The 17,960-nt window shown below is 37.7% G+C and overlaps 1 protein-coding gene across 1 annotated transcript; it reads left to right on the top strand.

The window, feature by feature from the left end:
- Positions 1–2,673: 2,673 nt before the first annotated feature.
- LOC146157270 (echinoderm microtubule-associated protein-like 2) lies at positions 2,674–17,612 on the top strand. The gene is made up of 15 exons (XM_083388152.1): positions 2,674–2,882; positions 3,748–3,842; positions 5,552–5,964; positions 6,281–6,693; positions 7,622–7,756; positions 9,487–9,682; positions 10,234–10,417; positions 11,652–11,833; positions 12,364–12,471; positions 13,440–13,580; positions 13,870–14,001; positions 14,573–14,724; positions 15,574–15,807; positions 16,437–16,554; positions 17,481–17,612. The coding sequence occupies exons 1-15, from the start codon at positions 2,812–2,814 to the stop codon at positions 17,610–17,612; spliced, it is 2,706 nt and encodes a 901-aa protein (XP_083244278.1). The 5' UTR covers positions 2,674–2,811.
- Positions 17,613–17,960: the final 348 nt, after the last annotated feature.

The following is a 17,960-nucleotide window of genomic DNA, read 5'->3' as shown; positions in this document are numbered from 1 at the left end:
TTATGGCAAGGGGAACTGCGGCCTGGCCCTGTAAAGCTAACAAGTTGAAGTTTTTATCAATTGGTGCTATTTAGGCCCATTTTCTATTATCCAGGGTAGGGCAATTTTGCTAATCCATGCAGGGTAGGGTAAGTTTGCCTATCCAGGTTAGGGTGAATTTGCTAAACTATGCAGGGTACGGTAATTTTGCCTATCCAGGGCAGGCTAATTTTGCCTATCCAGGGTAGGGTAAATTTGCTAATCCATCCAGGGTAGGGTAATTTTGCCTATCCAGGGTAGGGTAAATTTGCTAATCCATCCAGGGTAGGGTAATTTTGCCTATCCAGGGCAGGGTAATTTTGCCTATCCAGGGCAGGGTCATTTTGCCTGTCCAGGCAGGGTAATTTTGCCTATCCAGGGTAGGGTAATTATCCAAGTTAGCAGTTTTGTGACCGCTGAGAAATTTCAAGAGACCAATTGACACACTTCTAATTCTCTGCTGCCGTTACAGAACAAAGCTATATTATGAGGTACCTTTGGATAAATTTAAGAGACCGTTTCGGTTTTCGGCAAGACACCCTAAAAACACAGAGATCTGGGGTAGTTTGCGAAACGTATGCCTTTCTTTTGGGAATATGTGAGGGTGACACATGTGGCAAAAGTTGTTTTGTAGAGCGCGCCCTTACCCCTCATTGAACCGACAGTAATACGTCACAGCGAATATTGAGACGTCGTTTTCACAAGAGCTCGTTACGGTAAAACCCTATTAAACCCAGTCAAGTCGTTTGTAAAATAATCTAGATCAAAGTCAAGTCTTTTTAAATAAAATAACAAGTCAAGTCCCAGTTAAGCCAGTATGCCAGCAAGTCAACTAAAGTCAATTCATTGATATGTAAAACGATAAACTTTGACTCAAATGACGTAAGTTCAAATCTAGTCATTTTACCGAAATTACAAGTCATGTCAAGCCATTTAAAAACAGTTACTTGAGTGCACCCAAGTCAAGTCATTGTCTTCCCGTCCCCAAATCCTCCAGATTTCCAATAAATAGGCCCTAAATGCCTTTCCTCCAAAATAAATCTCACGAACGATATTACTCAAGCGCAATGTGGGCAAAAGTTCAGCATTTTCACCACCGATTAATGTTACCGTTGAACAATCTACATACTAAACATGTGTTAGTTTTTGAGTATGGAGTTCGCATATTTAATCAATAAAAAAAAAGAAAAACTAAACACAGTTAATTAACATTGCTTCTTCCGTTTTTTGTTCTTTTCAATGTTTTTAATGTTTCTACACTTTAAACAGGTTTCGACACATATCTTGATAAATGGTGATATATCCTAAAAGGGCGCAAGGAGAAAATTGAACTTGGCAAATAAGCTTGTGTTAGTGTGCATTTGCGCGCCTCATAGAGAAACGCTGTCCGCGATTATTCGACCGAAATGCACACGCATACATAGATTTATTTCGACGGACGACTTATATCGCAGCATAATATCAACAGCCAAGGGCACGAATCGATCCAACGCGAACCAGTGACCCCAATATTACCTTTTCCCCCACAAAACCCTACACAGCCTGCGCTTTAATTAAGCCGTCCTTGATTGCTATAGGATTGACGGCGGAAAGTTATTGCCCTTTACCCCAACAGCAGACACAGAGACAATGATTTGCGACGCGTCGCATAGCTTCAATCGACCTGCTTATTTTTTCCCCGTTTTGTTTTCTTGGCCCGCGGTTCAAAACACAACAAGAGCAACGTGTCTTGTCTCGAGTCCCCGAGAAAAACGACTGTAACCCAGTACCCCTCGGTGAAATTAGATTGCGTTTTAATTAAACTGATACAACGGAGATTTAGGCATTGCGCATAAGGCGTGCGTTTTTTCCCCAAGATAGTCACAGGAAGTTGCCTTATTGACTATAGCCATGTTTTATTTAGTAACCGGGCGAATAATTCGTTTTTAGCTATTATTTATATATTGGCTAAACGTAAACAGTAAATATGTCGTCCTTTTTTTTAGATACTTGCTGTATTCAATGAACCACTGGCAGGCCTTTTGAAACTTAAAAACTCGTCCTGTCTACGTTTAATTTAGTCAACTATTAAAATGTTCAAAAAGCTAAACATGTGTCTGGTATTTGTACTTATGCTCCCTTGAAAAATAACGGTTGGTTGGTGTTTTAATTAAGTGTTTACATCATAGCCTTCGAATTATTTAAATTCACACGCAATACTTTTTGTTTAGGAATTAATATTTCCAGCTAAGAGCGAAACTCGTTTTGCCTATATGTTTAGTAAAATAACTATTGAATTGTTTAACCTTAAAAATACTAGAGATGGGTCTGTTTTTGTGTATTTATGTTCACTGAAAAATCACAGTTGGGTCGTACTTTAATTAAAGGTTTATAGGTTTCGACTTATCTAAATTACACGCAATACTTTTCTTGGAATAAATTAACCAGGGAAATAAGTTACAGAAAATGTTGTAACGAGTTCTATGGGAATAACATAGAATTTATTACAACATTTTATGTAACTTATGAATAACAGGTAGACTTTTTATTTAAGGCCAATTGATTACTGTAGTGGTTTTTCCATAGGCTAATTTTACTGCCGATTTAGGTGCCGTCAGCACCGGCCCTTTATGACTTCAGTTGTGATTAATTCCAGTAGAACTAGACACACGTGTGTTATTTAAATACGTTTCATTAATCAGAGACAGATACGGGAGCGGGTTGTTTATGATCGTTAAGTACTTGCTTTTCTTAAAAGCCAATCAGCGCTTTTAGGCAATCACTTCTTCCAGAAAAAACAAACAACCTAATGGTATGACGTCACAAAAACCGTCGTATAGTCACCTGACCGAGGGAATAAACCACGTGCCTATGACGTTGCTCAGGTTAGTTAGTTTTGTAGCTGTTTTAAAATCTAACACAGTGCTCTTTGATCGGTGCGCGGTGCATGCTAGGGTGCACAAAAACTTGCATGGGGTGCACCATTACAAAAAAGGTATACAAGGGTACATCACAAACTTTTAATGAACCATTATTATTTGACATTTTTCATGACAAAACAGTCATTAAATAGTCTCGTTGCTATTTTATCAAGTTTGTTTGAAGTCTGTTTTATGACATGCAGTAGTAGCCCACTTGCAAGCAGCCTGCAGCCATAGTCGAACTCTCGCCGACAGTGTGTTAAACTTCGGCAGCTCCACTCTGTTTAATTGACATGATGATATTAAAATACATAATCATTATTCGTTTACCTCAGTTTACCTTTTAAGCAAACAGCGTGCATGAGTTCGTCACAACAACTTTAAGGGTTCACCAAACCAAAAAAGGTTGAAGAGCGCTAATCAAACGTTCGATTTCTATTATATACCAAATTTTAGTTGTTAAGCTAAATTACGCATTGTGTGGTTTAAAATCAATTCTGAAACGAAATAAAATTTCCACTTAAGACACTTTTGGTAAACGAACTGAGTTCAAATAAGTCATTGCGCTGAATAATTTGTCTACAGGCTTCACATATGATGGCAAATAATTAGCAGATTATACTTTAGGGGGGTGTTTTGTTTTCTTTAGGTTTATTTCAGCGATTTTCCCGTCTACACTGCTTAAAATCGAATGCATTTAGCCTACTAACTTTAATAACGAATTAGGTAATCTCCTTTACATTGATGACTTATGCAATTCTTTGCAATAATATGAATCGCTAAAAAATCAATTTCGGTTGAAATTCAAAATAAATTACATCTTTAACAGGAGACGCATCAGCAAGGCAACCTCAAGAATTTTAATCCCACCAGCTAAAGCAAAGCGGATCAGGGTTTTTCTCAACGGCGACCGGACTTCAAACGGTAACTATAGGATACATACATTGATAATTTAGGTTGTTTACAAAATGCAAGTCGGCTTTAAAACGCCTTTTGCTTTCGTCGACCAAATATGGGCAACCATTACATTAAGTTATTATATATCAACTTGTTTCAAGAGCATTGTGCTTTATGCACAGTATTTCTTGAAACTTAGAAAGGCCATTCGATATACTACAATTGAAATCGCAATAATAGCACACTGTAATATTTAGCGTTCTCTATTCCAGTGTTTCTTAATCAGCTGAATGGTTCACCCAGGGATGAATAAATTCTTGCAGGGGTGAACCAACCAAATAGGGTGAATAAGGGGGGAACCGCCAGAAATGGATGATAGCTCGCAATCAGGGCGGGTATTCCGGGTGTTGAACCTGTTCAGTGAACAGGTGGGAATTTCCTAAAACAAAATCAAAGTAAAACTTAGCTTAACAAAAATCGAAAAACTTAACAAAAATCGAAACACCCTCAGTCATTTTGTGCTGTTATATAAAGACGAGATGGTTTTATCATATCATGAGACAAGGGTGAATGAAATCTGGAGATAGATGCTAGGGGTGAACAAAACTAAACCAGAAGCACTGCTTTATTCCTATTTGGCATGTGTAATTTCGATATTTAGTCTTTTCATTGATTTATACGTTTGATAAACAAAGAAATAGTTTCGCAGGTATACCTGAAGAGAATTCTGAGCATAGTTTTAGTAAATAGTATTCGACTTCCAGTTCAACTGTCTAAGTTGCAATTTTAATCGACACTCCCGACTAAAAACATTCTGGTGTCGTACCTAATTAACAAACTAAGCTTATGCATGGAGGTTATTCCTGGAAGGTTGAAAACAGAAGTATGGGCTACGTTTCAGGCACAAGAAACACTTTCTTTAGACCAGAACAAGTGGTTTTGTTTAGCCTGGACAATACTGGTTATTTCACCTAGCATTTTTGGGGTTTCATTCACAACAAAAATAATTTTAAATTAACAGTGTAGAAAAGTTTCGTTCAAATTCTACCGAAGTAAAAAATGGCCATATCTGTAAAACGTAACAATATCGCCTTTTTATTCGTTCGTTCCGACTGGTTTAACAACTAAATTAAAGCCTTTAGGGACAAAATGTTAGTCTCAATTTGCAGGATAATTAGTGAAAATTGCTGCAATTTTTACCCGCCTTAGGTCCGACTGAAGAGTACGCATTTTGTCCATCTCGTCTGTGTTGCAAACCCATATGCTTGGTGGGAAAATGCATGGTCGGTTTGACAACTAACCTTTCACTTATTTATGTTTTATCGTTTATGTACGTACTTTTAAACAGTTACATTTACAATGTATTTACTTAGAAAGGCACATGCCAAGTTTTATTATAGCAAAGTCAATAAAATAAGCTGACAAACAAAAACAGTCGGAATAGTAGCGTACATAACATACTAGTCCAGTAAAGATTTCCAAAACAGATAAAGCTAGCTTTAAGGGTGTCCTACATCGAATGGGAAATTAGGCACCCAGTCGTTCTATTGGCTGGCCTTGAATTGGCCTTAAAACAGTTAACTTTAAAATGAGGAAAAAGTTAGGCCTACCACCACAACATGTGAAGATGTTAATATTGATGACAGATAACAAGGTTATGTTAAATTTAAACTCTGTATGATAGCATTGCAACCCACTTTGCATCGGAGCTTGGTATTTTAATATGTTCCGCCCAGGTGTTTGGTATGTTCTGCAACCAAGACAAGGATTCGACACCTTATTCCTTGACGTTGCATTTCGTCTTTCCGCCGTAAAGACCCTGCGCCGTCTCTACGACACCGATGGAAAGTTAGTGACGTCATTCGATGATGTCATCAGCGGCGAAAGCTACGTAGTCGCGGCTGGCTCCTTCAAGAAGATGACGAGGTCTTACGGCGAAACGCCAAGACCGGATTGGACCAATCAGAGCAACCCGCGAGGACGACGTCACAGTGACGTAGCCTGGATTGGAGGTCGCCTTGAAGCCGAACATGTGACGTCAAGTTTATCATTGACGTCACCACGCCCCAGTACTTCCGACATTCCTGATAAAGTCGAGGAAGAGAGTTGTGCGGTTAGCGTGAAGGACAATCGTGAAATTAGCAAGGATGTAAGTCTAGTGGACAGCCTCTCTGGATAAATTGTTGCGCCATCAAAATATTAACTAAAATTATGAAACAAATATTTTTTTCTAATATAATTTATTGTTCGCCGGTTAGGTTGAAAGTAGCACTATTTACTTATGTTAAAATCCACTGTAATTTTTTAAAAGTTTGAATCAAATCATTACAGACCAATCCTGCTAACATCCATACTAGAGTTAAGAGTTAGAAATGTTTATTGGCGTGTAAAAGTCTATGGAACTACAGTTTAACCCACTTTATTTAGAGAAAAAGTTGTGATTTGAAGTATGTGCCCATTTATAGGAGTTGTCGACCCCACAGCCTACATATCCGGAGTGGAACGAGTCACAATACCTCACACTCGACTCACCAAGACCAACGGAGAGCAAAAACGACTTGCCGCTAAAACGCGACATCGCGGTAGTGTACAAGAACGACAGGCTACAGGTCGCTGTTAAGAGCAGCGACGCACTTTGTGACGTCATCGATCAGGTTCTCGACGCTTTCGGGGTTCGCGGTAAGTCGCGGTGCCGGGTATTTTCCCTCATAGGAAATGAGGCGCTTCGAACCACCGATGATTTTTTCGCTTTGCACCGAAACTGCGAGGTTTTTCGCGTCGACTTTGAAAGGAACTTTGATGACTCATCCGAAGCTGAATTTGACTTTGAAGAAGAAAAAATCGGCGAAGTTGGTGTGCGTCTTGAGTGGGTTTACGGGTGAGTACAGTTTTACATCGAGAGCGTTGCAATGACTTGGCTAAGTTACCAAAGATATCTGTTATATTAAATTATTGTGTTGTAAATAAGTCTTTTCAAAATGACTTAATTCCCAGTTAAGTCATTCGTATAAAAGTCCAATTCAAGTCTTTATTAATAAATCATAAGTCAAGTCTCAGTAAAGTCATAATTATAGCAATTCAATCTCAAGTCAATTCCTTGTCATCTAAGTAAAGCTTAAACTACTAAAATTGGTAAACTAGCTCAAATACGCGCAATAACAACTAAAATATAACAAAAAACGCAACACATAGCAAGTAAAATAGTTTCATGTAGTAAAATTAATATATACAACCGAATTTTATAAAAAAAGTTTAACCAAAATCATTTGCCCGAAAGACTTAAGTCAAGTCAAGTAATTTGAAAGCAGTGACCTGAAAGCATTTAAGTCAAGTCATTGACTTAAGTCTTACAACACTGTTAAATTGATTGGCTGGAAACTTTGTTGCAATTTAACTTGCTTTTATTAAGTTTCGTTTGAAACAAATATTTGAATTGGACTTAATTGTTATGCTTTTCTTTCACTTATTTTGTTTTAGCAGCCCTCAAAAGTAATTACAGTCTTCCGATTACAAAGCTTTCCGAAATCACAATTGGAGCTCTTAAATCTGCTTTGTGTGGGTTCAATTGTAGAACCGATGTCATGCGATTCTATTTGGTGGATATAAGTTTGCACACTGGCAAACTTACTGGAGTTTCTAATGACTGCAAACGATATAATCAATGTAACGAAATATTTAAATCAAAAACCTACGTAAAATAAGTTTAACGTTCGCGTCTCAGACAAAGCTTTACGTCTTCTCAAAATAAAGAGTTGCTTAGCGTTATCCAAGTAAACCTTAACGTCATTAACAACATACTTTCCAAGAAATGGCCAGTGTAGAAACGTTTGCATGACGTCATCTGGTGACGTAGCATTCGCCTCTGGAACGCTTGTTGTTTTGTACGACATCCACAAAGAAAGGCAGAGGTTCTATACAGGCCACACGGAGAACGTTACCTGGTAAGTAAAACTTCAGAAACCTGATACGTAAAGTTGTTTTTAAACGAAAACGTCATTTCCTTTAATATCCCAGGTTGTATCTAAAAACTGTGTAAACTTCAGCACTGATATCTAAATGTAGGACAGCGCTCTTTTTACTTATATTAACGTAGGTTTTGATAAGAAGGACTTACCTTGCCTTAGTGTAGGTAATTTTTCATACGAAACAGTTTGCTTTCGCATTTGGTCTTTACCTATCTGGATAGCTTGCCAAAAGTCAATGGGTTAACATCAGTGGTCGGCAAACTTTTTTTGTCGCGGCCCAAAAGTACCCTTTTCATAGCTATCAAAGGCCCACTACGTAAAAGCACTACAAAAACAGTGTCGAATAAAGATAATTTTATTTGAAGGTGAAATATTACACGGCGCCTTGATGTGCAAAACACTGCCAGCATAATGTAAAATATACTATAAAAGAAAGAACATACGCGGAAAGCGCGAAAAATTTTTGGTTCTCATATAGTTAAAATTGGAAAAATATAGTTTAATAGCTTTTCAGGACAAAAGTACCCCTTTCATAGCTATCAAAGGCCAACTACGTAAAAGCACTACAAAAACAGTGTCAAATAGAGAATATTTGATTGAAGGTGAAGTATTACACGGCGCCTTGATGTCGAAACTCTTGGATACCATAATGTAAAACATAGCCTACTATAAAACAAAAAACATACTGGCGAAGCGCGAAAAATTTTTCGTTCTCATTTAGTTAAAGTTGGAAAATATATAGAAAGTTTTCAGGTACCATATTTGGCACGTGGGCTTTTCCAAGCTAAGCTAATTTAAAATTTATCTGCCACGCAAACTTTTAGAATAAAGTGCAATGAATGTACGGCTATTGCGCGGCCCACAACTACATGATAACACTAATCTATTCGAAAGTAACTTGCGGCCCACTTAAAATGGCTCTGCGGCCCACATTTGGGCCGCGGCCCACAGTTTGCGGACCACTGGGTTAACTTCACATGAGCCACTTTCATTAGATAGAATTGAATGCCTTGTTATCTTATTCCAGTGGTTGTCAACTTTTTTGTCCTGTGCATCGTTTTAATCGATATTCAAATCTAATTCCCCCTTACAAATTTAGCTTGCTAAAATATCGTTTACCTTAATATTTTAATGTAATTCTTTGAACAGAAATTAAACTCTCGATGATAAGCTCTATATAGCCTTAATACGAGAACTTTATTTTTCTCAGCTCATATATTGCAAATGCAGCAATAACACTTATAGCACAGACAACCAGTAAGAGATTCATATTGTGACACAAATTTCCACCTACAAATTACAAAATTCCCCCCTAGTGGGGAATTCCCCCCTGGTTGGGAACCACTGTCTTATTGGAAAGCCATAATTCAAGCCAATTCTTTCCAAGTTTTTTATAGTCGTCAACCCGCCCAAAGAGAATGTACATTGTACAGGATATAAAATCGTTTTATTACATAGTTTTATAAAAATGCATATATATCGTATACATTTTTCGCCTTATAGTTGCAATTATATTGCCCTGATGAAGATTGCCTGAATAGGTAATCGAAACGTTGGCACTTAAATAAAATTTTGCCGGAAGAACAATTTTACAATTAAAACAATGCTTGGCAGCAACAGCATATTCATGAAAGTATAAGTTTATTATCTCTGCTGGATAATTAAAAAAATACCTATAAACCGCTTCAATTTACATTTTTTTACAGCCTCGCCGCAAGCGATAGCGGTTTCGCTGCCTCCGCACAGCAAAGCACCCCGTCCGGTGAAGTCACAGATCTTGATGACGTCACCATCAGTGATGCACACGTGCGAGTATGGAGCATCGAAAACCTGGCGGTGACGTCACAGTTCGGTCACGGCATTCTGGGCGACGTGGCGCAGAGTTTGTGCTTCTCAAACAGCGTAAGTTGTTGAATATTGCTAAAAATAAATACTTATTGGCAACAAATTAAGTTTAGCGTGTTGTACGATCTTCCAGTATTTGGTATGTTGTCCGGCTTGCAGAGTTTATGCATTTGATTTGATTTTTTCAGGTATCATATCTTTACTTCGCGGTGTTGTAACGATTTAAATCTCTCTGAGGCAGGGGTTCTTAAACTGGGGTCCATGGACCCCTTGGGGGTAAATGGGCTAGTTTTAGGGGGTCCATAAAGACCTGATTGAAATATTAGTCTATATTTAAGGACCGAAATCACCAGATTTATAAAGTCTAGTTGTATTGTGACGTCATTTTTGAATTTTTTTGCCTATCGTGGTCCACGCGAAGCTAAAAAATTTAAATATCGCGAATGGTTTGATAATCACACTGGCATCACTTTGTGTATTGGTAGGCTGGTTTACATTCCTTTTCCTTGTGTTGTGAAACTTCTTTTTATCGTTAAACTATAACTTTTGCAACATTTTTTAACAAGATTTCTTTGATTGCTTTTAGTATTTTTTTCAATTCTATTCAGGGGAACCTTCTGGCAGTTTCGGATCGCATGCACGTCACGCTGTGGGAATGGCGTCGCGAGCACATGACGTCACGTGTAAGGGGCTCGCCGTGTGACGTCATGGTGACGTCATTCACACCTGACGACAGTTACCTTGTTACTGCTGGCGTCAACCATCTTGCGTTTTGGCAAACCCAGGAAAAAGGTACCGAATTTAAGAGAAAGTATTTTCTTATTTTTTTAAATTACACTTAGGATCTTAATTGTTAGTTGTGCAGTAAAGAATTAACCAGTGGTGAAAACAAGCCGGTATAACAAGGTGTTGTTTAGACCAGGGGTAGGCAACCTTATCCTAGTCGCGGGCCAAAACCAAACTCAGGAAAGTCTCAGCGGGCCGCACTAAATTTGTTTCTTAACCTTTTTTAAGTCAGGGCGCACCTGTGAACCATATATACTGGATGTGTAAGGTTTCGAGTGAAGTTTGAAGTTTTTTGCACTCACGTAGTTAAAATAGTCAAAAGTATGATAAATGGCGTCGTGTCGAGCCGGAGGTTGCCGACCTCTGGTTTAGACAATGTCAATTTTTCACGAGGTCATCCCGCCATCTCTTTGAAAGTATTTAAATAAATACTTCAGTTGCATATTTGTGCACGACATCGAACGATAACCTCCGTTTTCCTAAGATTATTTCTGTTCGTTGTCCCATTATTACTTAGTGGCGTTGTCTCTGAAAATTTACATGCGTCCAGAGAAGAAAATTATTTACTTGCACCCCTGGATTTCACATTTGGAATCCCTACACAACGTTAGCTACTATTGTACTATATTGTATTGTTGATAGTTTTTGTTCAAATTTTTAAAACCCGGGGATAGTTTACGCAATATCCTGTTTATTTATTTTAGTTTAGTTTGTTTATTTATATATTTTTAAATATTTGAATCCCCTGTGAATACCTTGATTGTTAAAAGAGTTGATGGGGATCCATTTACAATACTCATTTGTTGCCTTATAAATAAAATACACTAATTATTTTTTGTTGCTAATAAATAGAAATAAATAAAAAAACAATATAAAAAGGCGTAATAAGTATATCAAAGCCCATACAGAAGTAGGTATCATTTTGAACGTTTCGAATAACTCTTTATTCATTTTCAACATAAAAGATAGAGTGGCATAGAAGCTTGGTCTGCGTTAATTTCCGGGTTGTGCCGGAAATTAACGCAGACCAAGCTTCTATACCACTCTATCTTTTTAACATCTGATCACGTGGATGGCCTTATCTGCTATCGGCGACCTACCTTCTAATCGCCGCACACCCGGTTTAGATAGTGTATCTTTCCACGTTTCCTTCTTTCTGACGTCTTCGTATTACGTCTTACTACAACCTCCAACCATTATGCTCCAAAAAAATATAAAAAAGAAATTGTAATCCTCTTAGAAAGCGGTAATATCGTTCGGGCTTCTCGCAACGCTTTTCCGAACTCCGCTCCCGAGGCAGTTACGTGCGTTACGTCATCGTATGATGACGACATCATTACCGGGGACACAAACGGGGGCATTTGCTTGTGGGGTAGAACCAACGAAGGAGATTACGAGATACAACTGGAAATGAAATGCGACGTACGTTTAGTTGTACTATATAGGCTATCTAGCGAGAATATAGGCTATATAGCGAGAATTGTTTATTTTTATGTTCGTATTTTAATTATTTGTTACAGCAAATGCACAACCAGTAAGCTGTTGTAATGCGACTAATGGTGGCTTAAAAAACCTTGAACCCCCTGTAAACCAAACTGGGTTGTAGAAATGGTTTGGCTTGTCCTGACTTGTAAAAGACGATTTTGATTGTCATTGTCATAATTTGTGCCTTTAGCCCAATACATTTCAATTATCCCTTTTCAAAATGTCACAAATTTCGCAAACATTTAATAATAAAGCAATACAGGATAAAAATGCATGCATTAAAATGTCAAATTCCTTTTTTAGTTCGGACAATAGAAAAACTGGTAAAGTGCATTTGTCAACAAGCTGTTAATTGTAGCACATCCTACAATTGTCAAAGTTCACCAACAATTGCCATTTTCTGGCTAATTGCTTTTATAACCCTAAGTTTAAAGTTGCAAAGTGACCTTTATTTTTGTATGCTTTAGGCCGGTGTAACGTCTCTGTGTGCGCTAGACGACGGCACTCTTATTGCTGGCGATGAAGGCGGAAGAATATATGCATGGGACTTACTGCGACAAGGTTTATCCGCCAAGGTGACATTGGACAACCCGATTTGTCATATCGTTAGCATAGGGCGATGCTATGCCGTTCGGCAATGACAGTGGTCCCCAACAAGGCTGCCATTTTCTAATGCGCATTAGTACTGAAATATAATTTATGTTATGTTTGCTGTGGGGTGATTTTGGCCAAAAGACAATAGACCAGCTGTTCAACCGGTGTGCACGGTGCACTCTAGGGTACACAAAAATATGCATAGGGTGCACCAGTACGAAAAGGTATGCAAGGGTGCATCACCAACATTTTATGAACCATTAATATTTGACATTCCGGATAGTAGAAAAAATATGTGAGTTTCAACTGATGCAGAAATGAACATCTGTATTTTTTCAAATGCCAAAATGCTATCTTTGCTATTTTCTCAAATTTGTTTGAATGCTGTTTTGTGACATGCAATGGTACTTGCAAGCGGCCTGCAGCCATAATCGAACTCTCACCAACAGTGTGCAAACCTTCGGGAGCTCGGTTCGTGTTAATTGACAGAACGAGTGCGCAATGATTTTTCATATCGCTTTTTACCGCAGTTCACCTTTTAAGTAAACAGGGTGCATGATTTCTTCACAACAACTCTAGGGGTTCACCAAACCGCCAAAGGTTGAAGAGAACCGCAATAGACTATCCCAAAAATCCCCACTGTCAAAACAATTTAACACTAGGAAACCTTAGAAAACTAGGTTGCTTCGTGATAGTTGAAATTGAGATTGTGGAATAAAATTTTAGAGTTTAATCTGTTTAGCAAAAACTTGGATATTGGTAATACAATAAGCTGTTTACTACTGAATTTATTATTTAAATTAGCCTACTAAAATTATTTTAATATTAGTTGTTTTATATTAAAATACACACACTGTAATCTTTCAAATATGTACAACGACAAAATACACTAAAATCTGAATGATTTCATTTACTACATTTGCGCAACGTTTTGGTCTCTATAACGCAGGCAGTAAAGAAGATTTCGACCGAATCGGTTGACATCATCATGCCACGGAACCGAACAGGCGATGACGTCATCACGTGTTTTTGTGGCGACGGCTCAGTGGTCGAAGGGTCGTTTATCGAATCGTGGAAAACTACAACTTGGGTTTGTTCATGTGTTCAATTGAACAAATGTTGTAAACTACTTTGTTTCGAAGGAAACTCTTCGTTTTTTGCCGAACTCTCAAATTGCTGTCGAAATACGGTGTCGGACCCAATTAGACTTAAAAAAGCAAACATTTATTAATCTTATGGAAAGAAAAACTGAAATTAAAATTTGTTTTTACTACTATTAAAGGCAGCAATACGACTACAATTCCTTTAATATTACTTTATTCTCACTTTAAAATTTTGACGTGACGAATTTTACATTTTTTCCTGATTTTTTGCTGCAGGGTCATGCGGCGCGAATTAGCGCTCTGGCGCCGCTATCGGATGTGAACAAGATTTGCGTGAGTGACGTCACAGGTCACGTGTTCTGCTGGTCCTGTCGAGACAGCCGAGTGGAATGGAAGGTTGACCTTAAGGTGATTAGCCACACTCTTTAATTGCATTTATTCCGGCTTATAATCAGAACAGAAAACATATTCTTAGACTAGGATCTGTTTGCCGTATTTGCGCGGCAAAATTAACACTTTAGTCTTTCCTGTTGCACAGAATGACCGGTTTGTAGTTGTTATTCATATAACAGACAGTGAATAAAGGGATGTCCGATAATATCGGTTTGGAGCCGATACCTGATGCCAAGCGGTGGTATCGGTACTAGGGTGGTATCGGTGATCCGATATCAAATTAGTATAGGAATGTAAGCATATATTTTAAAAAGTTTTTAAAATAAGTTATCAAAAAAACATGTTGGCACTTGGGCTTAACTACACTTTAACTCTAAAACAAATTTGGTCAAATAATTCGGAAAAAACATGTTTTAAATTCGTCTATTTTGCTTAATTGAGTATAGTAATGATTAAATCGGGTTGAACCTATGAGTCTTTTGATTATGCCTACATATGTTGACATGTTTTGCCAATTATACGTAAACCCCTTACAACCATTGCTTTAACATTTATATCAAACAACGTTTGAAACGTATACTTTTAGGTGCAAATCAGCTGCATGGACCTTCAGCGCGATTACGACGTGTTGCTGGCCGGAAGCGTGACGTCACAAATACTGGCGATGACGTCACGCGGTGCGAGGTTGTGCAGCCGTCACGTGACTGCGCCAGTGACATGTTTGCGCTTCAGCGAAAAGTAGGAAAAGTTTTGTGATTTATTTTCTGGGTTAAATTAATTGGTTTTTTTAGAGCAGTGGTTCTCAACCTTTTTAGCTTACGGATCGGTAAAATTTCAAAACAAATTTTGCGGACCGGTGGACCTTGAAAAATCAAAATCAACCTAAAATGTAATTAGGACAAAATTATTCAACTATAAAAGTCTTCTTAGCTTTTACATACAACTGGTTAATTTGTAAGACTTAAACGAGCTGTAGCCTACTTTTAAACAGTAGGGTACTGCACTTGCCGCATTGTGACGTACGATAAAGTCCAAAGTAGACCATTAACTCTATGTTACGTCACAATGCTGCAAATTCGTAAACTGGCGAAGTTGCTAATGAGATATAAAATTGTAATATATTTGCCGGACCGGCAGGAAAGTTGACGTAGACCGGCTGTTGAAAACCACTGCTTTAGAGCACCTTAGCGATTGTGTGCACTTGCTTGTAGACTCCGTAGCAGGGTGGGCATTTTCGACAGGGGGCAGCATAAAACAAGGAATTTTTTGGGGATGGTAAAAAAATCATCTTAAAAGAGACTAAAAGGACATGGGAAAAACAGAAAAAATCGTAACCCTTAATTTTCTAATTTTTCTTAATATGTTGTAACACAAATCCGTAATTACTCCTCAAACTAAAATTTCAGCATTTCACAATACGCACAGTTGACCTGGCACTCGGGTAGCTTTGAAAAACTCATCTACTCGACTCAGTAAGGTGTTTGAACAAACAAATACTCGTTTGAAATCCGAGTATACTCGAGTAAACGTACTCACATATTTGCTTTTACCTTTATTTCAACAAATGTCATGTCCTTCGTTCCCAAGAAACGAAGCCCGACCCCTTGTTGCCGTGGCAACGGAGGACCGCAAAGTTCACGTGTTTTTCGTGCTGGAGCGCGGTCGCGCCTACGTCATCAAAAACGTGCTCAACGTGTATGACGTCATAGAGGCGCTGGACTGGTGCGCGAGAGGCCGACTGCTGAGGACTGCGAACAACAGGGGCGAGGGCAAAACGTGGAACACGGACAACGGACGGGTAGAAATTGTGGAAAAGGAAAAGTGAGTTTAAACGTGAAAACTTAATAAATATACAGAACCTTATTGCTTGAGGTTGTAGTTAGAGTAGTTTGCCGTACAATGAATATTAAAGTAGCAATATGTGGATATTAAGAATCAATCTTTATTGATTTTACAGACCTGGAGTTGAAACTAATCCTTTCTGATTATGTATAAGCTGATAAATGTTTTTATAGTTTTGTAATTCAGGTATTAATTTTTAACCTAATAATTTTTTCATAGAGTTTTAGTTTTATTTTTACTCTAATATTTGGTTTTAAACGAAGCCCAACAGGGTTCATTGGGAAAGGAATATGTCAGTTACAAGATCTTAATTTTTTGTTCTATTTACATCTACAGACAAGATATTAATCACATTTACTTGTGTATATTTGTAACGCAGATTCACTTCACCCTAGCTAACGATAACCATTTTATGTGAAATAAGAAGTTAAGTTGCCTTGAAAATAGCATAGACACCGTTAGAAAAGATACGCCTGGCGTGAGAGGAGAACTCAAAACTTTTCAGAAGTTCAGCTTATGTTTTATTGTGCATGCTCTCAAAAATTTAACCAAGTAAATCAATAATGAACAGCCTGTTTCCTGTTTATAAGATGCTAAAATCTCTTTAGTGTATCTTGGTCGACCGACACTTGTCCGGAAAGTTCAGAAATCAGCTGTCAATCACACTTCGGCAGTTTTCGCGTGGCTGGAATGAAAGACGGCCGAATACGAATGTTCAAACACAAGGTCAGTTCTCTACTTAAACATATTATACATCGCGTTACAAACCATAATTACTTGTAATAAAAATATCATGCCATCATTTGTTTTCACTTTAAAAAAAATGTGAAGCGTTAAAAATGTAATTTACTGCAATGAGACGATTACCATCAACCTTTATGTAATGACTTGAGTCTATGCTTTACTTAAATGCACTTTACGTACTGTTTTTAAATGACTTGCCTTGATTTAAATATTTCGGTCAAAGTGACTTGACATGACATTTGATTAGATTCGGTTTATTTTCAGTCATTATGAAATGGAAAATCTATATTTTGTTTTTTATTTCGTTTGGTGGTTGCTGTATGCTAAATACTTTTCAGAACAGAAAGCGTTTAAGATTTTCTAAGTTCAAACTTATTGTTATAAATGGCCATGACGTTACTTGGACTGCTTTTATTAAAATTAACTTGACTGTCTTGTACAGTGGTTCTCAACCTTTTTTCTTTCGTGGCCCACTTACGTTGCAAAAAAATTCTGTCGCCCAATAAATATTTATGAAAAAAAAAACTGTAAAATAGGTCTAGCTAGAACAAAACTCAGGAGAGCATATTTCAAAGCAGATTATTTATTCAACCGTGCATTAGTGAGATGCTTGTGGCTGAACTATAAATTTAAACTCCTTTTTAATTGCTCCCCATGCTATTATTCATGTAAAATTAAATATAGTGACACAAATCAAACTAAATCTAGCTTTTTTAAATTGGTTTGTGGCCCACCTCAAGTGTTATTATGGCCCACTGGTTGAGAACCGCTGGTCTTGTAATTCGAATTGTTTTGCAAATGGATGACTGGAACTCTTGTAACAACATTGTTAATATCGAAAATAAATCAGTGGAAAATTTCCCGAAATTGAACGTGGCAAAAGTTTTATTTCTGTTATGTATTCATAGAACCTGCTCTCAGAATTCAAGTGCACCTCCGGTGAGGTCACAAGCGTCGCTGTGACGTCACAATACGTCTTCTGTGCGGGTGGAAAAGGGGAAACTCCGTTTTTCGCGAGATGGAGAATCAACCACTGGTGAAAAGCTCTAAATCAGGGTTTCTTAACCAGGGGTTCTCGCAACCCCAAGGGATGCGAAAACTGTTCCAAGGGGATGTGGTCATGCTAAATCAGATGTATAATTTATTTCTTTGCTCAAATAAATGTTAAACTTACTCATATTTTGGTATTGTGTTATTGTGTTATCAGTTAATTGTATAAAAAAAAAAGAACTACAATTGTTTTGTTATTTAAGCAATTCTTGAAGGGGGTGCGAGAACTGGTTGGTGATTTAAAAGGGGTACAGCAAGGAAAAGGGTAAAGAACCACTGATCTAAATGATAGGAAACTTTAAACCTACAGTCTTCGTTGAAAAAGTGCAGCCTTAATG

Source organism: Ascidiella aspersa, chromosome 4 (genome assembly GCF_963924565.1).
Source record: "Ascidiella aspersa chromosome 4, kaAscAspe10.2, whole genome shotgun sequence".
Classification (NCBI taxonomy): Eukaryota; Metazoa; Chordata; class Ascidiacea; order Phlebobranchia; family Ascidiidae; genus Ascidiella; species Ascidiella aspersa.
This window is presented reverse-complemented; position numbering and strand designations above follow the sequence as displayed.

Bases quoted from the DNA above. Each gene is read 5' to 3' on its own strand.
- LOC146157270 (XM_083388152.1), top strand. From the start codon at position 2,812: ATGACGTCACAAAAACCGTCGTATAGTCACCTGACCGAGGGAATAAAC. The intron at 2,883-3,747 runs GTTAGTTAGTTT...CATCTTTAACAG, and splicing joins GTGCCTATGACGTTGCTCAG to GAGACGCATCAGCAAGGCAA. The intron at 15,808-16,436 runs GTGAGTTTAAAC...AAATCTCTTTAG, and splicing joins GAAATTGTGGAAAAGGAAAA to TGTATCTTGGTCGACCGACA.